This window comes from Gracilinanus agilis, chromosome 2, assembly GCF_016433145.1.
Source record: "Gracilinanus agilis isolate LMUSP501 chromosome 2, AgileGrace, whole genome shotgun sequence".
In the NCBI taxonomy this organism is placed as follows: Eukaryota; Metazoa; Chordata; class Mammalia; order Didelphimorphia; family Didelphidae; genus Gracilinanus; species Gracilinanus agilis.
The window spans coordinates 579,292,860-579,320,669 of record NC_058131.1 but is presented as its reverse complement, the minus strand read 5'-3'; the positions used below and the strand labels follow the sequence as shown (position 1 = coordinate 579,320,669).

The 27,810-nt window shown below is 35.5% G+C and overlaps 1 protein-coding gene across 1 annotated transcript in view; it reads right to left on the bottom strand.

The window, feature by feature from the left end:
• RORA (RAR related orphan receptor A) overlaps positions 1-27,810 on the bottom strand; it is an 897,474-nt gene that overhangs the window by 30,184 nt on the left and 839,480 nt on the right. Inside the window, exon 4 of the mRNA XM_044665391.1 lies at positions 1,425-1,510. Within this exon, the coding sequence (XP_044521326.1) occupies positions 1,425-1,510 (86 nt within the window). The remainder of the gene's footprint in view (positions 1-1,424; positions 1,511-27,810) is intronic.

The following is a 27,810-nucleotide window of genomic DNA, read 5'->3' as shown; positions in this document are numbered from 1 at the left end:
AACCTTCTAGATAATTCAGCCATAAGGAATACTTCCATCAAAATAATTTTAATTTTATTTGTCTTGATAAGTGAATCTGTATACTTCCTCATGATGAAAATTGTAATAATGACAGCATATATCTACAAAGTACTTTATAATTTACATAGTGCTTTCCTTATAACCATCTGTGAAAAAGGTGGTAGGATTAATATTATTTCCATTTTACAGATAAGGAAACTACTCACAGGCAACTGAATTGGTTTGTCCACACTCACAAAGCCAGGATTTAAATATGATAACACAGAGAGCAGGGCTAAAGAAAACCATGAATTATTCAATATGTTTTTCTGTTTTTCTCAGCCTCTATTCTATCTGAATTCTCAGGGTCTTATTTTGCAGTTTTAAGTGGAAAAATCACCTCAGACATTCTTAGAAATAGACTGATAATTTTTTTCAAGTATAGAAGAAAGAACAAGTCTATTGGTGGTAGGAAAGGCGTATAAAGAAAATGAAACAGAGAGGGGGAGGAAGAGAGAGAGAGAGAGAGGTGGGGGGAGAGAGAAAGAAAGGTAATGATAATGATCAACACTCTTAAGGGACCCCATATTTGTAGCAAGAAGGGATCTATCTTAGGGCATATCTAATCCAATATGGCCATTATACAGATGAAAAAAAATAATGCCCAGAGTTTAAATCACTATATAAGTATTAAGTTGAAGAGATGAGATCTGAATATATGTCCTGAGTCTAAATCTAAGAATTTTTTGTGTTGTATAGTTGTTTCTCCAAAATAATTGCATTATAAAGGCAGGTAATAAAGTAATATTTTAATAACTGTGAAAAATAATCCTAACATGCCTTCAGAAAAGAAAAAGTTTGGGGGCTTGAATCTTCTGAATTTTTCACTCCAAATTTCCCACTTAGGGGAATAGTGTAGCTACTAGAGTCTTGGAGTCAAAGTGAGAACTTATTCCTTAAGTAAAGGGCTACATCTGTGTTAGCTATCTTAACACTATTAACTTGGTCAGTTCAGTCTGTAAGACAGCATGCAGGCAATTATGTAGCAAATCCAAATCTGATTATACTTTGAAGTAAAATGAGAATCAAAGAACAGATCAAAGTTAACTCAGGTGACTTCCTTCCTGAAATGTATAATAATGTTGAACCTGGATCATTCTAATCCATCCCAGGGCTGCCCCCACCTCCCAATTAAATGCTATAAACAACAACCAAATAAATAGCTTCCTCTAGCCATCTTTTATAGAAGCTAAAAATATATATGTACCATGGTTGCAATTTAACACCAAACCTAAATGTCTTTTCACTGTTTAGTGTCAAAAATGATTCTTCAACATTCCAGGAAGCTGAATTTACAGAAATTGTGAGTCTAAATCCTACATTTTATTTTTTTAATAAGGCAGAAACAAAAAAAAGGGGCTTACCTTGCAGCCTTCACATGTAATGACACCATAATGGATTCCTGATGATTTGTCTCCACAGATCTTGCATGGAATAATTTCAATTTGAGCTGCAACAGAAGCACGCAACCAGTTAATTACATTTTCTTTTAAACACCTTATAAAAGCGTTCCCTGATCAGCATTTGTATAGTGAAAACTAATAACCTGCTAAACATTATACTGCATTAACTATTCATTGCTGAACTGTGAGGGTCCCCCTAGAGCCTTGGACTAAATTATGGCTGCTTGTTATATAATAGCTTTCGGGTTATTAAAATGGGTCATTTGAGAAGGTGTTTAAGAACCCACAAGAAGGCTAGAATCAGCATTTCAAAGCCTTAAAGAACTGGAGAGTTCGCATTTTAGGCCTCAGAGCTAAACAGATACTAAAATGTTTCCTCCAATCTCATTCCCCCACCATTATTTTTAAAAGGTCATAAATCTGTCTTGGCTGAGAGTCACATTTATGCAGCTAGAGGAAAATACATTTCACAAAAGTCATGTCGATGTAGGAAATGTTATAAACCAATTCAGATGATTAATAAGATACGTATGACTGAGTTAAGAATCCTTGATTCATTTTTTTTCTTCTGATTTAAAAATGTTGCTGTGTTAAATATTAATCCATTTATGTGGATGATCAGCTGCTATATTTCAGCCAGATACTTAGTTTTCTGTATGTTTTTAATAATGATGAACCCTGACAAGTAGAATACTTAGCTATTAGATTATTTAAGTGAAAAACTGATTCTCTAGCTCAGTGTTCACAGATTCCTGCCAAGTGATTCAAGAAGTCTCTCTCTTGAAGATAAACCAAGTAATTAAAACAAGGTAAAGTATCTTTCTAAAGCACAACAGGATAGGAAATATACTTTTTAAAAAAGTACATATCTAGGGGCAGCTGGGTAGCTCAGTGGAGTGAGAGTCAGGCCTAGAGACAGGAGGTCCTAGTTTCAAACCCGGCCTCAGCCACTTCCCAGCTGTGTGACCCTGGGCAAGTCACTTGACCCCCATTGCCCACCCTTACCAATCTTCCACCTATGAGACAATACACCGAAGTACAAGGGTTTTAAAAAAAAAAAGTACATATCTAAGGATAAAGAAATAGACCAAGAAAAGTAATAACTAGCTCCAAAGAATTCCTTAGATCACATATAAAACAGAAATACTATATAAAATAACACATAAAACATTTCTGAGTCATAGACATGGTAACCACCTGCACTAAATTGAATCCATGATTTCAACTATCAAAAGATGTATCTGATGACATATTTACATATATCCCACATTTCTCTACACACATACACACACACTATCTATGTTGCCTTTTCATAGACAGTACATAATAGTGTACAACATTTTTTGCATATTTGTGTCATCTTATTTGATCCTCACAACACCCCTAGGAGGTAGGTAGTACAAACATTATCTTTATTTTATAGGGAAAGGAGAGTGAAAGGAATAAGCATTTATAAAACACCTACTATTTGCCAAACATCGTATGTAGCATTTTAAAATATCTCATTTGATTCTCAGAACAACCCCTTGAGGCAGATGCTATTATTATTTCCTTTTTGTAGTTGAGGAAATGGAGGTAAACAGAGTTTAAGTGACTTGCCCAAGGTTGCACAGCTAGTGAAGAGCCTGAGGCTAAATTTGAACTCAGGTCTTCCTGATTCCAGGCTCTGCACTCTATCTACTGTACCACCTAGATGCCTCAAGAAGAAGATAGAAACTTGGGACTATTACAAGACCTCTCACGGTCACACGAGAGCACTTGAATCAAAGTCTCTCTGCTGCTCCTTACTCTGACCTACCTATTCATGTGAAGGAATTAAAACTGTCCTGCATATGATTTTGTGCCGATGCTTCCAGCACTGTAACATTACAAAGCTTTGTAAATCACATCCACAAACCACCCAAAAGTTTAGCTGAATAAGTAACACAGGAAAAACCAAGACGATGAAGAATGACTACACTGGCATTATTTATGGAGTTGGATTGACAGCTCATTGGACTGTCATAAAGCCCAGTCTTTATGCTTTGAATAAACTGTGCAGATAGACAATGCATACTTCTTTCTTAGTTCCCTTCATAAAAGTCCTCTTCTTTTAAGATGTGACTTGGGTACTCTTTTCTGCATGAAATTTTCCTGATTCTATCCCCTCCTCCAAGTACTAAGGCTCTCTTTCCCACCAAAACTTTTTTCTATTTAGTAGTATCTACTATTATTATTCACTTTATATTTAAGTTACCGATATTTTATATTATTGTTGTTGAGGTTTGGTAATATCTGACTTTTCATGATCCCATGGACCATAATATCCCAGGTCCTTTTTAAAAAAATTTTTTTTAAACCGTTAACTTCTGTGTATTGGCTCCTAGGTGGAAGAGTGGTAAGGGCGGGCAATGGGGGTCAAGTGACTTGCCCAGAGTCACATAGCTGGGAAGTGTCTGAGGTCAGATTTGAACCTAGGACCTCCTATCTCTAGGCCTGACTCTCAATTCACTGAGCTACCCAGCTGCCCCCTCCCAGATCCTTCTATCATGAACTGCCTCTCAAAATCTGCCCAAATTCATATATTCATTTTTTTTATGACACTAGCTATCCATCTCATCCTCAGCCTTCTCCTTTTCCTTTTGCCTTTGATCTTTCCCAACATCAAAGACTTTTCCAATGAGTCCTTTCTTCTCATCATGTGGCCAAAGTATTTTGGCTTCAGTATTTATTATTCTAGGGAATAGTCTGAATTAATTTCTTTAAGTATTGACAGATTTGATTTCTTTCCTGTGTTCCTCAGCACCACAATTTGAAAGCACTGATTCTGAAGTTATCAATTTTCCTTATAGGCCAGCTTTTGCAGTCACACAATGCTACTGGACAAAACACAACAACAACAAAAACAAACCATAGCTCAGGGTGATGTCTTTATATTTTTAGTATGCTGTCTAAACATTTTAATACATATGTCTTATCTCTCCCATTAGAATGTAAGCTCACTGTGGGGAGATATTGTTTCATTCTCTGTACATGAATCCACAGACTCTAGTGCAGTGTCTGGAATGTAGTGAGTATTTAATAAATATTAAATGACTAGTAAAGGGCTTGGGAAAGTATCTCATGCTTTTTTTTTTATGGAAAAGATGGAAAGATATGGGTGAGAGAATAATAGAATGAGATGGATTTTGAATGGGTTGAAGGTCTGGATGTAAAGAAGAATTATTAATGGTTTGATGACAACTTGGATGGAGGACTCCAAAGGAATGCTCCAGGGATCTGTGCTTAATCCTGTTATGTTTGATATTTTATTAATGACTTGGATAAAGTACTGCTTGAACTAAATAATAAGATAGTTGGGAAATATTTAACAAAATAAAATACAAAAGAACAAGGAGAAAATGTAAGTCAACTTGTGGTCTGTATGGATCCCAATTTAGGTTTAGTGATACTGTTTCTATTAGAATGTGATACCTCCTGAATTGGATAAAGGCCTAGAAGATGATAGGCTTTTCTAATCTGCAGATGACACAAAGCCATGGGGCGAGTTAATACACCACATGACAAAGTAAAGAGCTAAAAAAGATTTCAGTAGTAAATAAAGCATTAGACTAAGTCAAGCAGATAATATTTTTTAAAAAGTGCCATATCGGGGGCAGCTGGGTAGCTCAGTGGATTGAGAGCCAGACCTAGAGACGGGAGGTCCTAGGTTCAAATCTGGCCTCAGTCACTTCCCAGCTGTGTGACCCTGGGCAAGTCACTTGACTCCCATTGCCCACCCTTACCACTCTTCTGCCTTGGAACCAATACACAGTATTGATTCCAAGATGGAAGGTAAGGGTTAAAAAAAAAAAAGTGCCATATGGTATGCTATGTGCTTTACAAATATAATCTCATTTGATTTTCACAACAATCCTGGGAGGTAGGTGCATATTACAATTGAGGAAACTGAGGCAGATAGACATTTAGTGACTTGATCAGGGTCACACACCTGGTTAGTGTCTGAGGCTGGATTTGACTTCACACCTAGTACTTTATCCACTGTGCCACTTTGGGATAAATATTGAAAAAAGTCTTCTATTTGGGTTTTAAATGTACAAGCTAGGGTATATGTGTTAAATAGTACATTTGAAAAATGTTCTTTTCCTTATCCCTAATCTCACATCTTCAACTACTTGTTGGATATCTTCACTGGATGTCCCGAAGGCATTTCGAACTCATCATGTACCAAATGGAACTCATCTCTCCTCCTAGATCCATCTCACTACCTTATTTCTGTTGAGACACCAACATTCTTTTAGACATATAGGTTTACAAATGAAGAGTCATTCTCGACTTTTCCTTCTCACTTATCACCTCATGAAGTATGAAACTTTGCTGATACTCCTTCAAAAGCATTTCCTGTATCCATCTACTTCCCTTTACTTCTATGGCCATGACCTCAACTCAGAACTCATTACTTTGCTCCTGGAATATTGCAATGGCCCTCTAAATGACCTTCCTGTACCTCTCCTCTCCTCTTTATAATCTTTCTTCTACATAGTTGCTAAATTTGTATACTTAAAGTACAGACGAGACCATGTTACCCCTTGCTTAAGAAACTTCAGTGATTCCTCTAAGATTAAAATACAAACTTTGCTTTTTAAAGTCCTTCACAATATGGCTTCAAATCATTTATTTTCAGGCTGATTTCATATCATATTCTTTATGAATTCTTATGTCTCAGCCAAACTGGCCCTCCTTGCTGTTCTTTGTATATAACATTCTATTCTTATTTCCCTGACTTTGCACTGTTTGTGCCTGCAATATTCACCTTCCTTATCTCTGTCTCTAGGAACTTTTAGCTTCTTTCAAAGCCCAGTAAACATGTCCTCGTATGGCAGAACTTTTCTAATTCCCTCAGTTCTTAGTGTCCTACCCCTGAAACGACTTTGTATTTCCTTTGTTCACCTTTTGTATGTACACATTTGTCCATGTTGTTTTCCCTCAAGTACAATGTAAGCTCCTAGAAGACATTTACTGTTTCTATCTTTTGAATTCCCATTAGACCTTTAATCAAAAGCTTGTTGAATTTCATTCAATTGCTGGTTTTAGCAAACTACAAGCTCAATATTAATCAATAGTTCGATTGACTGTCAGAAGGGCTAATGTGATTTGGAGTAGCATTAAGAGAAACAAAGGGTCTAGAATAAGGAAATCATAGATAGAGCTCATCAGCCTATGACTGGAATATGGTGTTCACATCTGGATGTTGCCATTTAGGACATTTATAAGCTAATGACAACAGGGCAATCAGAATGGTGAAAGACCTTTAATCCATTACACATGATAAATAGTTGAAGAAACTAGAGCTGGTTAGCCTGGAGAAGAGTAAGTTTGGGAAGGAAGGGCAGGAGGTACATAATAGCTATTTCCAGTATTTGAAGAGAAAATTAGAGTTGTTCTGTTTGGCTCCTAGAAGGCAAAATTAGGATCAAAGATTTAAAGGACAACTAGTTTAACATTTCTTCATTTTACAGATGAAGGCAGTGCAACCCAGAGAAGTGAAGTGGGTTACTGAATCGTGATATTCCATATAATTAAAGGTAACATAATTATTATGTAATAGAGGTAGAAAGTTTTCTGACTCCAAATTCTTCCCATTGCCCCATGCTGGATGGATTATGCAAACAAAAAAGGAAAACAATTTTCTAACAATGAGAAAGCTATATGAAATTGAATATGCTTCCTAGAGAAGCAAGGTCTCCCTCATGGAAGGTCTTCAAGCAGAGATTGAACAGTCAATGACTGGATAAGTTATAGTAGGGATTTTTTTGGGGGGGGGAATGTGTTGGCCTATGTGATCCCTGAGATCCATTATAACTCTGAAATTCCATGATCCTAAGTGGGGTAAATTATTGGACAGGAGTAAGAAAGGACTGGATTTCATTTGGGGAAACTGTATAGTGGCTTAAAAAATCTTAAGCTTCAACCTGAACCAAAAAAATCCCCACATTTCAAATGGTAATATTCATGCAGTGATGCTACATGACTACAAGTCACAGAATATCACAATCTGTCAACAATAAAAACTATAGGTGACTGGCATATTAACAATGAAAAATTACATGAAAGAAGTGACATTAATAATAATTTCCAAGATATTTATAACTGGAAAAGCAAGTGGACTTTTGAAAGAGGATGTAAATGTAATGAAAGAGAAAAACAGATGGACAGTCTGTGTATTACAATGGTAATGTTAATAGTCAGAGTGAAGACCCCCAGTTTGTTGGACAGAGCCCCTGTGAAAGATTTATAAGACAAGGTGGACAAGAGTCACATAAGATGAGAAAGTATGGATTGGTTGTGATCCATGAAGTTGGAGGGAGGGTCCATATTAATGAGATCAGAGATCCTCTCATGGATGGTACTTGCACTTGATGATTTAACAGGTGTTAGTAAAGTGACTTGGATTGCAAGGAGAAACTGCTGCCTCTGGAAGTTGGGGTTTTTCCTAAAGAATGCTTTTGTTAAACTTTGACATATAGAATTTCCTTCTTTGTACCTTTAACAGTATCTGAAATGAATTAAATATCATTTTAAATATACATTTTATTTTATTTTTAAGTTTCTAATATGAATTAATAGTGGTGTCATTTGTTTGCATGTGGCATAAATTCTGCATACTGGATTATGCAATACAATAGGTTTCAGGGAAAATTTACATTTTGCACCTTGACTTCTCTGTGTCAGTATCAAATACTACATTGAATTTTTCAAAACTTAATATTTTGATATCTTCATCTGAATAATGAGGTTACCTGTGTTACTCATTTTTTTAATAGCATGAAATCAAACTTTTGAGTAACATATCTTAAATAGAAGGTGATTATTGCACAAAAGAAGAAACCAGAAAAGTTGAACTAGAACAATTTTAAAGAGCAACACCTGCCAACAGTTACTTTTATTTTTCCCCCCTAATAATTAAAAGGAAAGAATCAAGTTTTTATTCCCCAGTTTCCATGGTTCTACTGATGTCTAACATCTAATAATCAGAAAATGGAAAAATTTCATTAGGTCATCTAGTTTATCTCTCTGTAAGGGCTGCCTGAAGCCACGACAAGGATACTAACTGTCAGCTCCATTCTCCCAAGAGTCATGCCATTTCCCTGACATATAGAAACTGATCATAGATCACTTAGTCACATATATGAAAATTGAAGGAGCTGAGCAGTTCCTGTCAGGAAGCTGTGTGAAATATCTAAATGAGTTTATAAGTATTTTGATCAGATCTAAAATGAATTATTTTAGAACAATCCAATTTGGCTCACAATTATTGCTTATGAGAGATAAACTGAGGTGGATGTTATCTGGGGCCAACATACTTAGGTGTCATAATTTTTCTCCTCCTGCTCCTTTATTTGTGGATGTATTTTCTTTTAGCATTCATTTAAAACTTTTTGAGTTCCAATTTTTTTCCCTTTACACTTTCCCCATTGAGAAGGCAAGCAATATATCTTATGCATTGTCAAGTCATGCAAAATATATTTCCATTTTGGCCATGTTGGGAAAAAAGGAAGAAAAAAAAGAAATGTCACATTTTTCAGTCCAAGTTGGTAAGGGTATTGTAAGTTTAATCTGAAGTAGTCCCAAACTCCAGAAATTAGAGGATTTGGTTATATAGTCCAGGGGCATTCTCATTACAGAGGTCACTGAAGAAGTTGGATGCACCAGGGGTTTAGGTTATCTTGTAATAACAGGAATAGGTACACAGAGGTGAATTATTAACAGGGTGAAGTTCTTAAAATCATTCATATTGGGAATGGCCTACTCATGATCAAGATATCTCTCTCCCTGGACTGATCTAGATCAAAGGTATAGACTGCTTCCAAGCAGTCTACACTTGTATCTCCAAAAGGCAGGGCTATTTGCCTAGGTATATGTGTATTCATTTCTTTCCTTCACCAAAAGATATATTCAATTCTATAGACAGTGGTTATTACTCAACCAGTATTAGTCATAATCAGTAGAGTAGGTGTCATTGAGTTCTAGCATGGGAAACGAAGAAAGCATTTGGAAGGTTTTTCTACAGCAAGCTTCAGGCAAGTCAAAGGTCATTCATTTATTACTTGCATACCAGTGATGGGCAAACTTTTTAAAGAGGGGGCCAAAGAAAAGAAAATGCTCATCTGTCAGTTTGTTTCTAAGGCAACTCTTTCGAGGTTTCATTGTATTGGATCCTACTTATTGTATTCATCATATTAGGAATAATGTCTTGTGGTAGGATAGAACATTTCAGGGGGCCTGTATCTGGCCCACAGGCTGTAGTTTGCCTATCACTGGTGCATACTATGTACCAGGCACTGTGTTAAATGTTGGAAGAGAGCAAACTTGTAAGACTAAATAAATGGACAAAATTGATTTATCATTTCACACCTTGTCAAGAAAGTTGATTATTAAAAACAATGGTTTTTATAAGAATAACTAAATTCTTCTTGCCCTGAAAAGTAAGATCTTTGCCTGCATGCTAATCACACCTGATTATTCATGTTGACATATGCAGAACATAATTTTGCTGAATATAAGCAACAAAAACCATAGGGTCTTTTCTTGATTCACAATCAAGTATCCAAGTTTAAATTGTGGAAGAATACCACATTTTGTATTAATACTGCTGGCTCTTGTAATACAAAATGTGGTATTCTTCCACAATTTAAACTTTCAACTCAACACTAATACACACATACATACATTCACACAAACATACACACTTAAATAACAGATATATGTATGTATATCTAAAAATGATATAATATAGACGTGTGTATCTTGAGAGGAAGAATGACAGTGGATTAAGAATTGGTCTCAAACTCAAGAAAACTTAAGTACCATCAATGATACATAGCAACTGGGTGATCCTGTGGGGAAAACTCACTTAGCCTCTTAAAGTTTCTAAAGTCTCTAAAACTGTAAGATGCAAAGTAGTTGCTGATGTGCAGTAACAGAGAGAGTTCTGAGTTCCCTACATTGATGAAATCACTGATCCAAGTTCTGGGAGTGGAACTAAGATGGTGGAGTAGAGAAAGTGCTCAGTTGAGTTCTCCAAACAACTTCAAAATAACTCTTTAAATTGAATTCTGGAGAGGCAGAAAGAAGAGAGTGACACTTTCTTCCAGCCAAAGACAGCGTAGGAGTTCAGAAAGAGAGATCTGTGACATGGAAGTAGAGACTAGCCTGGAGCCCACATTGATGAAACACCAGTGATGGGACAAGGTGGTAGTCATAAAGCAGGAGCTTCAGAAGCTCCAAAGCCAGAAATGGTAAGGGGACCTAGTAACTGATCAGAAAGAGACTATAGGAGACTCCTATGCTATCAGCAATGGACATAAGACCAGATACTATTTGAAACCTCTAATGACTATACTAAACCTCTGGATTCAAGGGCAAAGAAGAGCACTTTCAATCAAGAGTTGAGTGGAAACCCTGAGGAACAGAATCATTTCTGTCTGGCTCAGGGATCAGAGGCCCTAAGGGGTAGAAATGATTGCAATCTCAAGAGATCAGAGACTCTTCCTGGATAAAGAACAGAGTTCAGAACAGTTGGAAAGTGATTTCACCTTTTCCCAGATCACACCACCTTGAAAGCACCAAAAACTTCTAAATCCCCAGAACTAGTTCTAAAAACTGCAGTGTGAAAAAGCCTGAAGCATCAGGACAGCTAGGTAGTTCATCAGATAGAGAGCCAGGTTTGGAGATGAAAAGTCTTGGGTTCAAATATGGCCGAAGGCACTTCTTCTCTGAGTGACCCTAGGCAAGTCACTTAAACACCATTAACTAGCCCTTACTGCTCTGAAAAACAAACAAAAAAAACCCCAAAAACCTTAGGCTTTGAGATAGTGCTCTTTCATTCCCATGCCAGGAAGAACCCAATATTAACATAAAATTCCAAATCAAGAAATAGGGTGGAAAAATAAGCAAACAACAAAAAAGAGAACCTGATCGTTAAAAACTATGATCACAGGAAAGATCAACATACAAATTCAGAAGACAATGAAGTCAGCAAAACCTAAGAGAAAAATGTGAATTGGATATAAGGCCAACAAGAATTCCCAGAAGAGTTAAAAGACTTTTTCAAAATAAAACGAGTAATAGATGAAAGTCTAGATAAAGTAATAGAAGCAAAGGAAGGAAAAAAGACAACTAACAGACACAAGAAACAAAAAATACACAATAAAGTATCTCCTTAAAAAACAGAATTGACTAAATAGAAACAGGTACGAAAGTTTACTGAAGAAAAGAATTTCTTTAAAATTAAAATTGGGCAAATGGAAGCTAATGACATCAAGAAATAATAAAACAGAGAAATCAATGGTACAGAACAAATATACCTACTCACACATGATTTCATCGGTGTTGTGTTATATCACATTTATGTGAAGTTTTATTCTGGAAAAAACAACTAGTTCAATGTTCTGCTTTCGTCATTTCAAGTCTATTTTTTGGAACAGAACTTTAAAGAGAAAATGATTCTTTAGATGTTATCTATTTTCCACCTAATCAAACATCAAATTCATGGTTAAATATAATATTCTGTATACATATACATGTACACACACAGCTCACTGTCTTTTCCAGGCCAAATGTTGTTTCCTCAGGCTAAACTTATTCTGACTGAACATAGGTGTCTTAACCCATGTATAAATGAATGGGGGTAGGAAGCAATTATTATGTGTTTACTATGTACTAAGCACTACAAACTCTGCCAGTTTCCTCTTCAAAGACAAGAGATTTCTGTCAGACAGTATCACTATCAATGTTCATAAGTGTATTGATTAAATTAGGTCTCATTCATATTCATTAAAGCAAACTAGGGTATTGTGTGATGTGACATTTGAAGGAGCACACATCTGATCATGAAGTAAATTAACAACAAACAATGCTACTATGCAATATTCTAATTCTCCCACATTTTCAGCTTCATTACCTAAATAATTTGCTCTCTTCTGCGCTCTCAGGAATTTCAGCAAGCTCCTTACACCTGCAGTTTACATTTTTGCAGTTTCAAGAAGCTGCCAACAAGTGGCAGTGGAGCTTCAGGAAATCCTTAAATCTAAGTGTTAACTAATTAATTAAGTGATCATCTGGCTAGTCATTCATTTAGCATTTTACTTAAAGGCTGAATTATCCTCTCTAGGAAAAAAACCAACCCAACAAAGAATCTCTCTCTGTGGAGACACTGTGAGAATGGTATAAAAACCCCAGTACATTTTCAAAATCAGTTTGAATTTTAGGTGTATCTACTTTGACAACAGATTATAGGAACAATTAATAGTCTTGCGATGAAAATGCCATGAATTCTTAGAGTACCTTTCCATCAAAAGGTTCTTATCACAAAGCAAGATTTTTTTTTTTTCAGGAAAGGCAGAGGGGTGGGATGGAAAGATTAATGGTTCTAGAATCAGAGGACATGGGTTTAAATGCTGACAGTGCTAATTACTATCTGTGTGACTTTCACCTACCCCTGTAATTTTTCTGGGGCTTACTTTTCTCACTTATGAAATTAGAGATAATTTGTAAACGTACCTTTTATACCTCAAGGCCTAAAAAAAAAGTTTGCAACTACATTTTTTGCTAGTTTGGCCAAATAAAGTAGAAACTTCCTGTTGAAGATGCTGATTATGTTTCCTTTGGGTAAATTCTTTAAGTATCTACTGCCACCCTAAGGAATAAGGACAAGTTTATGCTCTTCAAATACTAGGCTTCCTCCCTTAAAGTCTTCTTTCAAGACAGAAGTAGAAACAACTACTTGACATTACTACAAGTGGCTAAAGTATGAATTAACTTCCTTTTCCACATGTTTCTCTTGCTTATATAACTATTCTCACTAGAAACTGGGTTAGCTCCAGCGAGGCTTTTGGGCTATGATATCTTAAGTTTTGCACAACTTCTTTAATTTCTTTCTCTCTTTAATCAAAGGCTAGTAATGTATATGTCCTATGCTAAAGATGGAGCATGTATCAATTCTACTTGGATTGGGGTTGGTTGTTGCTTCTAGGAGCCAGTGAGAGTTTCTGAGACTGAAATTCTATGATGTCATAAACTCTGATGCCAGAAGAGATTTTATAGTGTGCCTTTGGCCTCACCAGTAAAGGAGTTAAATTTTTATCACACCAACAAATTCCAAAAGATGGCTAATACTGATCTCAAATACACCTTCTCTTTTCCTGGCACATTTCTCTTTCCATTGATTTTGAAATCTATCATTATTTATTACAACCTGGGTAAGCTTTCTGCAAATCTTTTTCATTATAGAATTATAGTAAGCAATGCATAAACAAAGGACAATGCAAAGATTATTATTATCTTCAGACTGAAGATATTCATCATGTTAGCATAAAATCACAAAGGGAGGAAACAAGTGTTTATTAATTGTCAACTATGTGCCAGTCACTGGGCTAAGCGCTTTACAAATATCATCTCATTTGATCCTCACAACAACATTGTGAGTTTGGTGCTAAAGAGGCTAAACAAACCCATAATAGAAGCTTTTTCTATGTTCCTAAGTATTGAGACACAAAGTAACTGATGAAAGTCACATGATTCAGGAATAAAACTTAGGAATAAGTGCTGTTCCTTTCCAAGCTTTGCTTAATGCCACTAATATCTGTCAGAGGTCATCTAGTTCAGTTTCCTGCCTCAAGGTGGACAACGGCCAAACAATTCTGAACAAATGAGTACCTAAGTTTATTCTTGGATTCCAGGAAAGATTTCTCAATCTCATCTTCCAACTTCCCTCCCCCTTTCCAAACCCAGGAACGCATTTCCAATATAGCAATTTTAGTTAAGAGATAGTTTCATATAATAGGTGCTTAATAAATGCTTATTAATTGATTAATACAAACTAAGCCTTCTCTAACCACAGTTGAAGTTCATCCAGTCTAGTTCCCTCATTTTACAGATAGGAACATGAAACCTAAGGAGGCTGAGTGGATGGTCACAAAGGTAGTAAACATTAAAAGTAAAATTCGAACCCAAGTTCCTGTTATATGAGCTAGTGTTCTTCCATTATGTTATACTTTAACCTTCTTTAAAGCCATTAAAACTAGTGAAAATAGCTTATGCCTTCTTTAGACAGTAACAGGGGTATTTAGTCTCAGAGCCAGAAGAGATGACCTTAAGTTCTGGCTTTCTCTACTAGCTCTGTGATTCCAAGCAAGTAATGTTAGTTTTGTAGTTACTCTTGGATATCTGTTTTTCTAATAGGCTGACTTCAAGTTTAGAGGATCCATAGAAAGCAGGTTGCTTCAGCTGAATTCTTCCATCCACAAGGGTACTATTTGTTTATTCAACAAGGTGCTGGAGTTCAGTGCTAGACAATGAGTTCAGGTGACTCAGGGTTTCCAAGGATTATTAGTTTAGTATGTGAAAGAGGTGGAGAACTCCAGGGAAAAAAATTCTCAAGGTGGCTGTTGGATAGAGCAAGTGTTCAAGCAAGCCCTAGTTCTGACAAAGGGTCTTCTGGATTGTGGGGGTGCACAAAATTAATAGGCACAAGTAATGTTGTACCAGAAATCCAAATCCATTGCTCCAAGTGAGTATTGAACTGGAATGGGTAAATATCTGTTCTGCAGCTTTGGCTACTAAGTTTTTCCATCTTTTCTTTTTTTTCATGTTGGTGCCAGTATCAGCTATGAAAATATTTAAGCATCATTATGGGCTATTATACTGATTACATCCAATAGCAAATGTTTATTAAGCACCTTCTATATAAGAATGAACAATACACACACACACACACACACACACACACACACACACACACACACACACACACCCTCTTATTCCCAGGGGAAATGAATATTTTTAATCACTATCTCATATGGAGCAAAGGGGTAGACACAAGCAAAGAATTGGGAAGCTAAGGTCACTTTTGCTATTGGCACTGATACTTAACTCCCTGTGTGGCCTCCAGCAAGTCACTTACACCACCTTCATTTACTTCATCTATAAAATGGGAATAACACTTACCTCCCAGGCAGGTTGTAAGGATTAATGAATGTTTGTAAAACTCTTTGAAGATGAAAAGCACTACATAAATGCTAAGCTTTAGGAAGCTTGGCAAATGATTCTTGGCAAGGTCCAGGACGCTATGTCCTTACTACCCCCAGCAGGTTTTACCACAAGGGAAGAAAGAAAGATGCACAGGTACTATAATTTGCATTTGCTAAGTAGGCATACTTATTTTTTACTTTGTTGGCTCCCCAAATCCCTACTGGAGAGAGACAGATCCACAAGTCACATTACTTAATTCTAACAACTCAAAATTAAGTTCACAAGATAGCTAGCATTAGTCACTGGAAACACAAGTTTACTCTTTCTCTCAAGGACCTGGTTCCATGATGCTAGGCACAAACCATCAGAAAAATACATTCTCCTCAATTGTGAGATATAGGCATTATATATATAACCTAGCTTCCTTCATTTGACCTCATCACTAATCTAAATGGCTATTTGGCGGAAAAAATTTCTATTCAAATGTTAAAAACATTGTCCCTTTCCATCTTAATATTTAAAAACACATCTTAGAAGTTAGTATTATCTATTATTATTATTAAATAATATGGTTATCATGGTTTGTTTTTAAAGTTGCCACTTGCTTGGGAAAAAAGGAATGTGAAGAAGCAGTATTTGCAAACCTAGTCTAAGAATAAGGCATGTTTTGAGTAGCCAAAAACCTGACAATTTTCCCTTATCTACTTTATGCATATTAAAAAAATAAAAATGTACAACACAGTCAAAACACTTTTTTGAATCTCACAGTGTGAAATGGCTTTTTTTCTGCAACAAATCACAGTAGAATAGAGCTAGCCAGAGACATCTTCTGTAGCTACATGCCTTTTTATGAATAAGGAGTTCTTTTCACGAGAACTGATTATTAATCCTCTAAAACATATGTTGCTATTTTTACTAGATTAAATTTCTCCTGGATCTAACTGACCTATACTCCTTGAAGTTTATGTAACTTTACCAACAAATTAACCCAAATGAGGACATCTGGAAAGTCTCTTTTGCCCCTAGATAGGAAGACTAAGAAGCAAAGAGAGGAGAGAGTTTTCAGGCGGATGCAAGGATGGATGGTCTTGCGCTCTGTGAATCTTTTTCCTTTCAGTTAATTTTTGCCTCTCAATTCTCTCTAAAGTCATCTAAGTCTTTAGACCAGTGATAGGCAAACTACAGCCCTCGGGCCAGATGGGGGAGGGGCCCTGAAATGTTCTATCCTGATGCACGACTTTATTCCTAATCTAACGAATACAATGAGTAGGGTACAATACAATGAAACTTCGAAAGAGTTGCCTTAGAAACAGACTGAAAGATGAGCATTTCCTTTCCTTTGGCTCCCTCTTTAAAAAGTTTGCTCATCACTGCTTTAGACTACCTGATTTTCCAGCTAAATGAATGTTATCATGCTAAACCTCAAGAGCTTACCATAATAGCAGGAAAGATGAGTTTCTTTTTAAAAGTACTTCAATTTGTATTTTCCATTAAGTAGCAATCCATTTTGGCAAGAAAAATCAACTAATCAACAAGCACAAAGATGCTATCTGTCTTAGGCAAAAATGATACACCAATGACCTATCATTAGCAGAACTCATACTGTATATAGTATTGTTCCAGCAGTTAGGGTTGATTTGTGTTGATCACATCTCTATGTTGTTGTTTTAAACTCAAAAGTTTAATTTGTCATTAACTATTGGCCAAGACACAGAGCAAAGCTAACTAGATGATTTGGAAAGTGGTTAGGGGTGTCCTTTTAAGATAAGAGGGATATCTCTCAATATACTTAAGGTAACTCTCTTCATTGGATGTTTATTCTAGGAGATCTTCCCTAGTCCTACAATCAAAATCAAGGGAAGTGAATATAACAAGATTTCTTTTGAGTTTCTCAATGTTGGCCATATATTTCCCATCACCAGAAAATAGGATCTACTGTATTCCACTAAGCCAGCATAAATGTAGAAAGGTTTCCTAATGTCTTATTTTCTAAAGATGTCTCACATGATTCTGAGTACCAGTGGAAGGAACCAAAAAGTATATCATACAGAGCTCCAATATTTCTCTACTCTCTATAAATGATCATCTGTATTCTTTCAGTCTTTCAGCTAATTCCTTTTTCTTAAGCCATTACATTCATATTAAGCTCTTTTCTATTAGTAGGGAAGAACAATTGGGTCAGGATTAGGCTTTCATTATTCCACATCAACTTTTCACAACAGAAGACAACTCCCTTAAATACAAATATAATCTTTTAGTCTTATCTGTTTTTCACATAAGCAGATCTAAATGTCACAGTTGGCTACAGCTTGCAAAATAATTCCAATTTCATACATTAAAAAATTATCCCTCAGGATATCAAGCCTAAAATCAAGAGATAATTACCTTGTGATAAAATAGCACTTTGGTATATGGGGGAGCAGGCAAGTCTAACCCAGGTTTCTGAAGCTTTCTCAGATGACAGACCATTTTATTTGAAAAAATGACACCAAAAACGCCCAATACGTATTTGCTCCAACCTAACACCTGCTTTGCCAATTTAAAAAAGAGGATATCATATTTCCCTAGAAGCAATGAGAAAGAGGTAACTTTGAATGAGAAATAATGATAATATATACACATCACTTGGGGGTGGGGAGGAGGGGAAGAAGAGGTCACTGGTAAAGTCCATAATGGTCTACTATTGGTTTATTGCTTTAGAGACTTGACCTGCAATTTCCTTGGTAAAGAAAATGAAATGTAGGTTGGCACCCTCTCTGCAAGAGAATTGCCTAAGAACACTGAGAGGTTAAGGGATTTGCCTAGTTTCTCATGGCCAGCAGGTATAAGAGGGAAGTCTAAGATCATCTGGTCTTCAAGCTAAGCTCTCTATCTACCTCGCTTCTCTGACTCTTTAGTGATATGCACTCTTTTGTAATTTTCAGGACTAGAAACCTATAACATCTAAGCAACACAAATAGCATCTGGCAAAGCCTAAAACTTGTCAGGCTTATTTTGAATCATTAAACCATATTTTAAAAATCTCTTAATAATGGTTTCCCTATAGCAAAGAATTGAACTGGGAGTGGGAATGAAAAGCTATCTGATAAGATGCATTTTTTTCCTCTCACACTAATGAAAGTGCACTATGGGTATTCTAAATTGAACTTCACTGTAATGTTTTCCATTAAACATGTAGTCTTGAATGCTACTGTAAAGACTTTAAATCATGCACAGGAGATATAGAGGCTAAGAGCATGTGAGGTATATAGGTTTTTTAAAAAAGCCTAAAATAAAATATAGCTCCCTAAATTGAGAGCTACTCAATTTAATTTCCTTTCTTACAGAATCATCTTTAGCCAGTTTCCTTCTATATATCACCTGTTGGGTGTAATCTCTGTCCATGAGAAACTAATATTGACATTCACATTCATATTCACAAAAAACACTACATAGTTACCACCTGCTCGTCCTCCTCCCCAAGATACTTATTATCTTGTTTCATTTGCCAACTATATTTTGATTAGGAACTAAACTGATGCTAAATGTATATTTAATTATTTAATATACATTATTTTAAAAATTAAGCACCAAAGTGGGATTGGGCATAGCCCTTGGAACATTTCTATGTTTTTGTAACTTTAAGGAAGGATGAACATGACAGTGATTACAGCTAGAAATGAAAGGAATTCACAGGAATAAAGTAGAGGTCAGCTAATTTCTTTTTGTAATACAAACTACAAGATATTTTACAGTTTTGGTCTTGTGATGGTTGTTTCAAATGAGAAATCAAACCATAATTATTCCAACTTAGAAGTTGAATGGCATTAGTCATCTACTTCCTGTATCAAAATACGTATTATCAGATGCAATGAGGTTGGTTTCACTGTGTGCAAGGCAGTAAGAGGACGTGGACAAAGCAGGTGAGTTAGGGGCTGATGTGTCAGGGTGGTAGCATATTAAAATAGAAAGACCACTGGATGGGTTCCAGAAACAGCTTTGCTATACTCAACAGCAATGTGATTTCATAGCATGTCTCTCAGCCTCAATTTCCTCATCTATAAAACATAGCAAGTAAACTGGAAGATGGAGTTTTTCATGGTCTCTTCTAACAATTCTTTGTACAATAAAAAGTGAGCAGAATCTATCATAAAAAATGAAAAGCAAGGACTATTTACAGATAAAAATGTCTAAAAACCAGTAGGTGTCACTGCAGTCAGGAGGAAGATGTGACAGAGAAAAGTAGCTAAAATAAACTGTGTTAGACTTTCAATTTGTAAATACACAGTTGCTATTTTTTCTAAAAAGAGAGGACATACTGAAATGTTCTTACCAAGGTTCAATATAAAAGCTTTGCTGAATTATCCTTTATTCTTGGTGTTGGCATATGTATCCAGATGGCTATTAGGTTAAAACTCTTTACATATATCTACTTGTATCTCTCCTTCGGTTTTAATACTATATCTTTATTAAAAAACAAGATTAATTCTTTTAAATAATACAACTTTTATAATGAGAGAAATTGATGTTATTGTATGAATGTGAAGCAAAATGATATTTTTTTTCCAAAATAAAACACTTCAAATTATTTAGTCAGAAACTGTATTAGTTACCTTATATTGGGGTTGTTTTGATTTTCTTTTTTTTCTTCACAGGTCTCCAATAATTCCCTGCAAGTTTCAATCAATATCCATAAAGGGAATCATGGAATGTCACATATCTATTGCCATTTTTATCAAAATTTGAAAACAATACATACCCTTATAAACATCTCTGCTTGAAGCAGTTTGTTTAGGAAAGCCCAACTGATTTTCTATTATGTTCCTCAAATCAAATTTTTCTAAACCTCTTTTCCTGCTTCTATTACTTTTCCTCTTATTTTATTTAAAAAACAGAGGCTATTTACAATGAATCTCCTCTTCTCAACCAATCAATCGACAAATATTTATCAGGTGCCTACTACTTGTCAGCAGGCACTGTGCCAGGTGTTGGGGATACAAAAAAGAGGCAAGAGAAAGCCACTGTCCTCAGGGAACTCACAATCTAAAGTGGGATACTAACTAGCTAAATACAGGATAAATAAGAGATAACAAAGGGAAAGCACTAGGGAGTCCTCTAAATCATCTCCCATTGTCTCAATTTTTAATCGCTTATGAAGACATGACCCTTTTCTTCACCAAGGCCTTCACCCTCTACTTGTGTTTTGATGGCTTAAGCTTCTTCCCTCTTTTCTCTGGCAGAATGCCTCCAAAACTCCACAAACATCTCCTCTTTCTAATACTCAATCTCTCGTCTACTGGGTCATTTTCTGTTTCCTACAAAGAGGCCCTACTCTCATTCATCCTTTAAAAATCTTTATTTGATCTCACCACTCCCTTAAGCTATTATCTTATATCTCTTCTCTCTTTCACAGCCAAACAACTTTAAAAATCTAGTTCCTTTCTTCATACTTCTCAATCCTGTACAGTCTGACTTGTAGAATCATTCAGCTGAAGCTGCTTTCCCTAGTTACCATTGATCTCCTAACTGTCAAATACATTGGTCTTGTCTTAATCCTTATCCTCCTAGACTTTTGTGCAACATATGACACTATTGACCAACTCCTCTATCCTCCTGAATACTCTCTTCTGTTTTTCTGTTTACTTATTTATCACACTGCTCTTTCTTGGTTCTCCTCCTGTTTGACTGCACCTTCTTAGTCTTCTTTGCTGTATATCCTCCATGCCCTATCTCTTAACTATGGCTCCGTTTCTGGCCTCTTCTTTCTATATACTCTTTCAAGCACCCCATCACTTTTTCTGGGTTCCATTATTGTCTTCATGCAAAAAGTTACAATATATATCTATCCTGAACTATTTTTCTTTCCTGAACTCTAAGCCCTCACCGGGAATCACCTACTGAACTTTTAAAAAGGGATGTCCTGTAGATATCTCAAATTCAACATGCTCAACATGTCCAAAATCAGTCTTTTCCCACTGAAATGGTTTTCCTTGAAACTTCCCTATCGCTGTTGATAGCATGATATCAATCTTTGCAGTCAACCAGAAATCATCCTCAACTTTTCATTCTCTCTTACCTCACATGCTTCATAAATTGTCAAATCTTGTAATTTCTACCTCTGCAAATTCTTTAGCATTTTTTACCTTTTTTCCATTCATATACTCAGCACCTTATTTTAAGCCCTCATTCACTTCTCCTAATTGCTCTCCCTATTCCAGTGCAAGTCAAGAAACATTTATTAAACACTTACTACGTGCTGAGTGCTGAGATCTGAAAATAAAAATACAAGCAGCAACAAAGACCCCACCATCCCCAGAGTTTACAATGGAGCTAGAAAATGGGCAGGAGAGGAGAAAGAAGATGAGAAAAAGAAGGTCTTCCAGTGTTGTAAAACATTATGGAAATAGTTGGGGAGAATCAAGAGTGCAGCTTGGAGAGGGATGAAGACATGACTGGCCTGGGCTCCTTTTTTAAAATGGAGATTATGGGACAAACCAAGTAATCACAAGGATTCTGCCATGGGGCAGAAGGTATTTCCAAAGTCCAAATTTCAAGGTGAAGGTGCTTCTGCAGGTACTATAAAGAAAATCTTGGAGATAAATCCATCTACCACTCAGTTGCAGAAATGATAATCCTGAAGTGTGAGTCTGAACATGTTAATTCTTTGCTCAACAAACTCCAGTAGCTCCCTATTATCTCTAAAATTAAACATGAATGTCATTTAAATCTCCTCACAAATTGGCTCCAATATGCCTTTCTAGCCTTATAATGCATTTATACCTTTTTCTATTTGATTAAAGTATAGTCAACTTGGTTTAGATGCTTTACGAGCTGTGGGATCCAGGCAAATCACTCTCTCATTTTCCTGATCTTATCATACCATAAAATTATAGTGTTGTTACAAGAAAACATAACCTGGAAAATTGTATCTCTGCAAAGAGTAGCCTATGGGGGTGAGGGAGGGGATACTCTTAGTTCTGATGTATCTCCTTCCAGTGTCAGTCTCTTCAAATACTTTGAAGACAGCTATTATAATCTTCTTATACCTTTTCTTCCCCAGGTTCAATATCCAGTTTCTTGCTTCAACTGAACTACACAGCCAGATCTTAATGTACTTCATTATCCTGGGTACTCCCCTCTAGATGCTCTCTAGTTTATCTCTCTCCTTCCTAAAATATGGTACCTAGTACCAAACAAAATATTCTAGTTAAGAGGACTAACAATTTCCTCATTCTGAACACTAACCTCTTTCAATGTAAATCTGAAATTAATTAGTCATTTTGGCTTACAGGTTATTGAAATCCTCAAGTCTTTTAGATGAGCTGTTCATTATAAGCCTGTATGATCCTGTACTTAACAAAACTGATTTTGTGAAACTTAATTCACATTCTAATTGGGGAAATGACATGCAAATATCTATGTTCATCCAAGATAGCTACAGTATAAATAGAAGATAATCTTAGAGGGAAAGAATTGGGTTGGTTGGAGAGACCAGGAAAGTCCTCCTGCAGAAGATAGAATCTGAGCTAAATTTTGAAGGAAATCAGAATATCTAAGTCATGGGTGAAGAGGAAGAGGATTTCAGGTATGAGAGAAAGGCAGCATAGCCAATGCAAATATACAGAGTTTGGAAATTTATCGTGTCCTGTGTGAGAAGCAGCAAGGAGGCCAGTATGGCTAGATCCTAAAGTAGCATTACTTTATAACTAAACCTGATCATATCCATGTTAAAATAATCAGAAAGACAGGGCAGAACCCTTTACTATGCATTAACATCTCACATAAATGAATTGAATTTGCTCTGATCCACCCTTATTAAAAAATTAAATGGCATTTCTAGAGAAGGGAAGGACAAAGTATTTTAGTTTCCTGTTCCTGGAAAAAGCTAGTTGAGTTTATCATTTAAAGATGAACTGATTGCCTTACCACAGGACTAATGATTAAGCAAACAACAATTAGTGAATATAGTTAAAGTACCAAGCATTTTAAAAACAATTTTTTCCCAATTCTTCCAGTGAGAACATTAGTACATTTGAACAGGAACATCAGATTTTAGAAACATGCTACTTACTGTCCAAATAATGTTGGATTTGACGTTAAAAGACCTAGGACTGAACCCTGGAGGCTTAGACCTTCAGAAAATCATTTAACCTTTAAGTGCCTCATCAGTAAAAATGAATGTGAGAGAGAGAGAGAGAGAGACAGAGATAGAGAGAGAGAGAGAGACAGAGAAAGACAGAGAGAGAGATGCTTCCTCTGTGTGACCCTGGGCAAGTCACTTGACCCCCATTGCTCACCCTTACCAATCTTCCACCTATGAGACAATGCACCGAAGTACAAGGGTTTAAAAAAAAGGTACTGTACTAGCTGGAAAATAAAAATATTGTTAACATTGAACAAATCCTTTCCAATGTTCTCTTTCATGGTGCTTAATGTACAGGATATCTACTGTTCCTTTCAATATAAGCAAAAGTCAAGTTTAATATATACATCATTTTAAAAAACCTGCAGATATCTTTAAATTAACAGAGGGTCTCATCAAATAAGTAAATATTAAATGGAAATCCTATTATTTAGAAGGCACTGGAGGATATAAAGACTAGACCAAACAATTTATTATGAAATACAACCCCCAATTTAGGAGCATTCAGCTCTCCACAAAGACTTAAGCAAATTTGTAAAATTCCTCTGTGGTTTTAAAGGTGAAAAAGATGACAAGAAACTCTTCTATAAGAAACTAGCCTAAAAGTATGTTGTTACTAATTTCTGTCACTTTTGTTAATTTTTTAACCTTAAGCTCTATCTTGGGCAAATTTCATGGCTTAAGTCAGTTAAAATATTTTAACAGATATGTAGCGAACATCTACTATGTGCAAATCACTGTGCTGAACACTTTAATGTACTTTTAAAAAAGATGTATAAGAGATGGTTTCATATTCACGACTGACAAAATAGTTTAGGAAGATAATAACTTCATTGTTTTGTGGTTTGTTTGTTTGTTTTTGAGATGGTAGATAAAGTTCCCATTAGCCTAGTAAAAAGGAAATCCAGGAATGGAGCCTGGATTATATCTGGACAGCCTAAAGCCATTTTTCCTAGTTTTCTGGCCAACTAGACAAATAGTACATAACAGAATCCATGATTATAGAAAAGGCCACTTCTTGCTGCCATCACCTTTGCCTCTCTTCTCTCATGAGTAGCGACTGTTCCCTATTCACCAATAACTCATAACCCCAAAGTGGATAATGGAGGGCAAAGATAGCCATAATAGTGATTCAATAAATTGCTGACCTAGTTTTCTGTGCATCACAGAAAACTCTACTTGGTTCATCTGAACATACACATAGATCAGTTTCTAATCCTGGAACAATCAAGTCAAATGGCTTGGGTAAGAAGGGGTTTTGGTATCTTAGGACATAGTCAAAATTAAGTTTCCCAATTAAGTTTTATATAACATTAATATTTAAGTTCTTTTGTCGCAACCTGAAAGACATAAAAAATTTCAGAGGTAAATTGCTTTATAAGTAGAATTCATTTTCCAACAGAAAATTTAAAAAGCCACTTTTCAAAGTTTTTTTCTACTTCTAAAAAATGCCAAATTGATGGCTGTTATATTTATTAAAAATAATGATCTCAGATTTAACAAGGTAAAGATTATAAATGCCAATGCCAAAATTCATATCAAAACTATCAGTGAAATCTTGTCTAGCTGCTAATTGAGTTTTTTTAAACAAAAGCAAGTAAACCACATTTTTACATCTTATAACGGGAAAGTCTTTGTTTCTTGCAGGGGTATGTTAGACCATACAGCTGACAGCTACTTTATACTAGTTATTTATGAACTAATGATTGAAGTCAGGATTCTTCTGTGATTCATTTCAGATTATGTCAATTGAAGTATCATTTGGCTGCCCTCCTAGGCAAGAGTTTCTTTTTTGCTCGTCTTCACTGTAGCTTCCTGTACACACTATGATTTAAATATACAGGTCTTGGCTAGAGTGACTTATATGAGAGAATTCATAAGATCAAGAAAAGTGTAAAATGAATAGCTATTCTATCTTATATATTTTAAAGTAATCCTGTAAAACTTGGACAAAGAAAGGTATGAACAGCAGACCTGGTTAACACTATATACATTTGATAAAGAAGGAAGTGGAAGCCAAAAGGATAACATTAATAAAAAAAAATTTTTTTTAAGTTAAAAAATATTTTGAGAAGTGACAACTGCATGGGAATAAGTTTATAGTCTCTCAAGATCACTATTTTGGATATGTAAGCTCAGATTTTAAAAAGTATTATCACCATATAATAATACTAAGTACAATTTAAAAAATTACAATTTAACATTCTGTTCTGACTTAAAATCTGTCAAATGCAGACAAATTCTGATATCATGATACATAATCAATGCATCAAAATAATACTTTCAGAAGCTGTACTCTGAAACAAACTGAAGTTGTTTATTATACTACCTACAGATTTGAATTAGAAAATTATATGATGAAGAATTTAATGCAGCCTACAGCTAGGACATAGGTTATTAATGAAAGTCATAATCAACATGGTTTCTGGTTTCATAGCAAGAGCAGGAGACTTGAAAGGACTCAGTGGTTTTGCTGCTCTTCAGAAAGGAAAATATCATGTCACTGCTTTGCCTCTTGGTTATCATCAATGTCACTCAAGTGAAAACATTGTCTCCATGAAAACTACAGTCACTTCTCCCATAAAGAGCATGAATTTCTACACTCACTGGTATATCATATGTTAGGCTACTGCTTTTTCAAGAGGGATTCTTTGGGCAATTAATTCTAGGCAATCAAATGTATGTGGCTCTTAAATGAAAAGGAAGACTGAATTCACAGAAGTAAGCCAGTAATTGCCAAGTAGGAATTTGTTCCTTGTTGATGAGCACTGTAAATTATAGTGAATTCTTTCAATCTTGGTGGCAGGAAGTATGGATGCTGCAACTTAAGGTTTGCTGGTATTAGCTCAAAGTAATGCTACTGGTTAAAACAGCAAATACTTTATTTTTTTGCATTTGGAAAAGTCTTGTGAGAGATTTAAAGAGACCATTTTGGTAATGGCAACTTCAAAAAAAGGAAAAAAAGCTCTTTAGTATTCACAAATTTGTATAACATTTAGAGCCTATTAGGTTGAGAATATAACATTTAAAACATTATATGGAAAATGACCTAAAACCATCAAATAGGGGAAAGTTAACATTAGTTGGGGCTCACGAATGTAATTGAATTACTGTATTATAAGAAATAATGGGCAGTATGATAGTGGATAGAAAGTTGGCTTTGAAGCCACAAGGCCTAAATTTAAATCCTGACTCTAACAATATTGACTGTGTGACCATGGGGAAGTCATTTAACCTTTAGGTGTTTTTGACAAGTCTTTGAGACTACAACTTGCCGAAAAAGATGCTATCTTTAGTGAAAGGGAATTTCCCAAACCAGTGAAATCACAGGTCCCATCCCTTCCATAGCCTCTAAGGTTATTTTAAGATTTAGACTGGTATACTTTCATCCAAAAAAAGGATTACTATAAATAATTCAAAGAAGACTAAGAAGATATATGAACTAATGCAAACTTTTAAACAATCAGCATTAAGAAAACAATATGTCCAGTGACAGCAAAACCAGAAACAAGTAGAGGTATGGAAAACTGAATGTTTTCTTTTATTTGAATGATTTGTTTGTTCATTTTGAAGAACTGCTGTTCTTTTTTCTTCTTTCCCTTTATATTTTAAGGGATAAAATGGGAAATAAAGGTGATACAGAAATAAAAGATACCAATAATTTTAACTTGGAAAAAATTGGGAAAAGACCTTTAAAATCCACACCAAAAACATTGGAGCTAAATTTAGAAGAGAACATTGATAGAATGAAAGTTTCATGAAAGAATTAAGTTATGAACAACTAGTTTGTGCCATGCCATTGAGAAAAAAACACATGAACGGATTTTTAGAAGTTGTAATCATTCTAAAACTGCTAGTTTATCAATTCAAGCCTTTTATTTTATTTTTTCCTTCAGTGAGATGGTTTTAGTCTTTAGCCCCAAGAAGCCCACCTGTTCTGATGGCTACCTCTTTTCCACTGTCAGAGGTATGTATGTATGTATGTATGTATGTATGTATGTGTGTGTGTATACGTGTGTGTGTGAAATCTTCTTTCAATTTGACCTACCCAAATTAATTTGGCCACATTGTAAAATATAGATTCAAATCCACCATGTTAAGTCATTAACATTTGTCTTTGTATAGCTTGCACTTTGGAAGAGCCACTGGTGTTTCATGAACCATCATTTTAGAACTCTCTTAAAGTACACTAACTACTGACTCTTAGTTTCCATG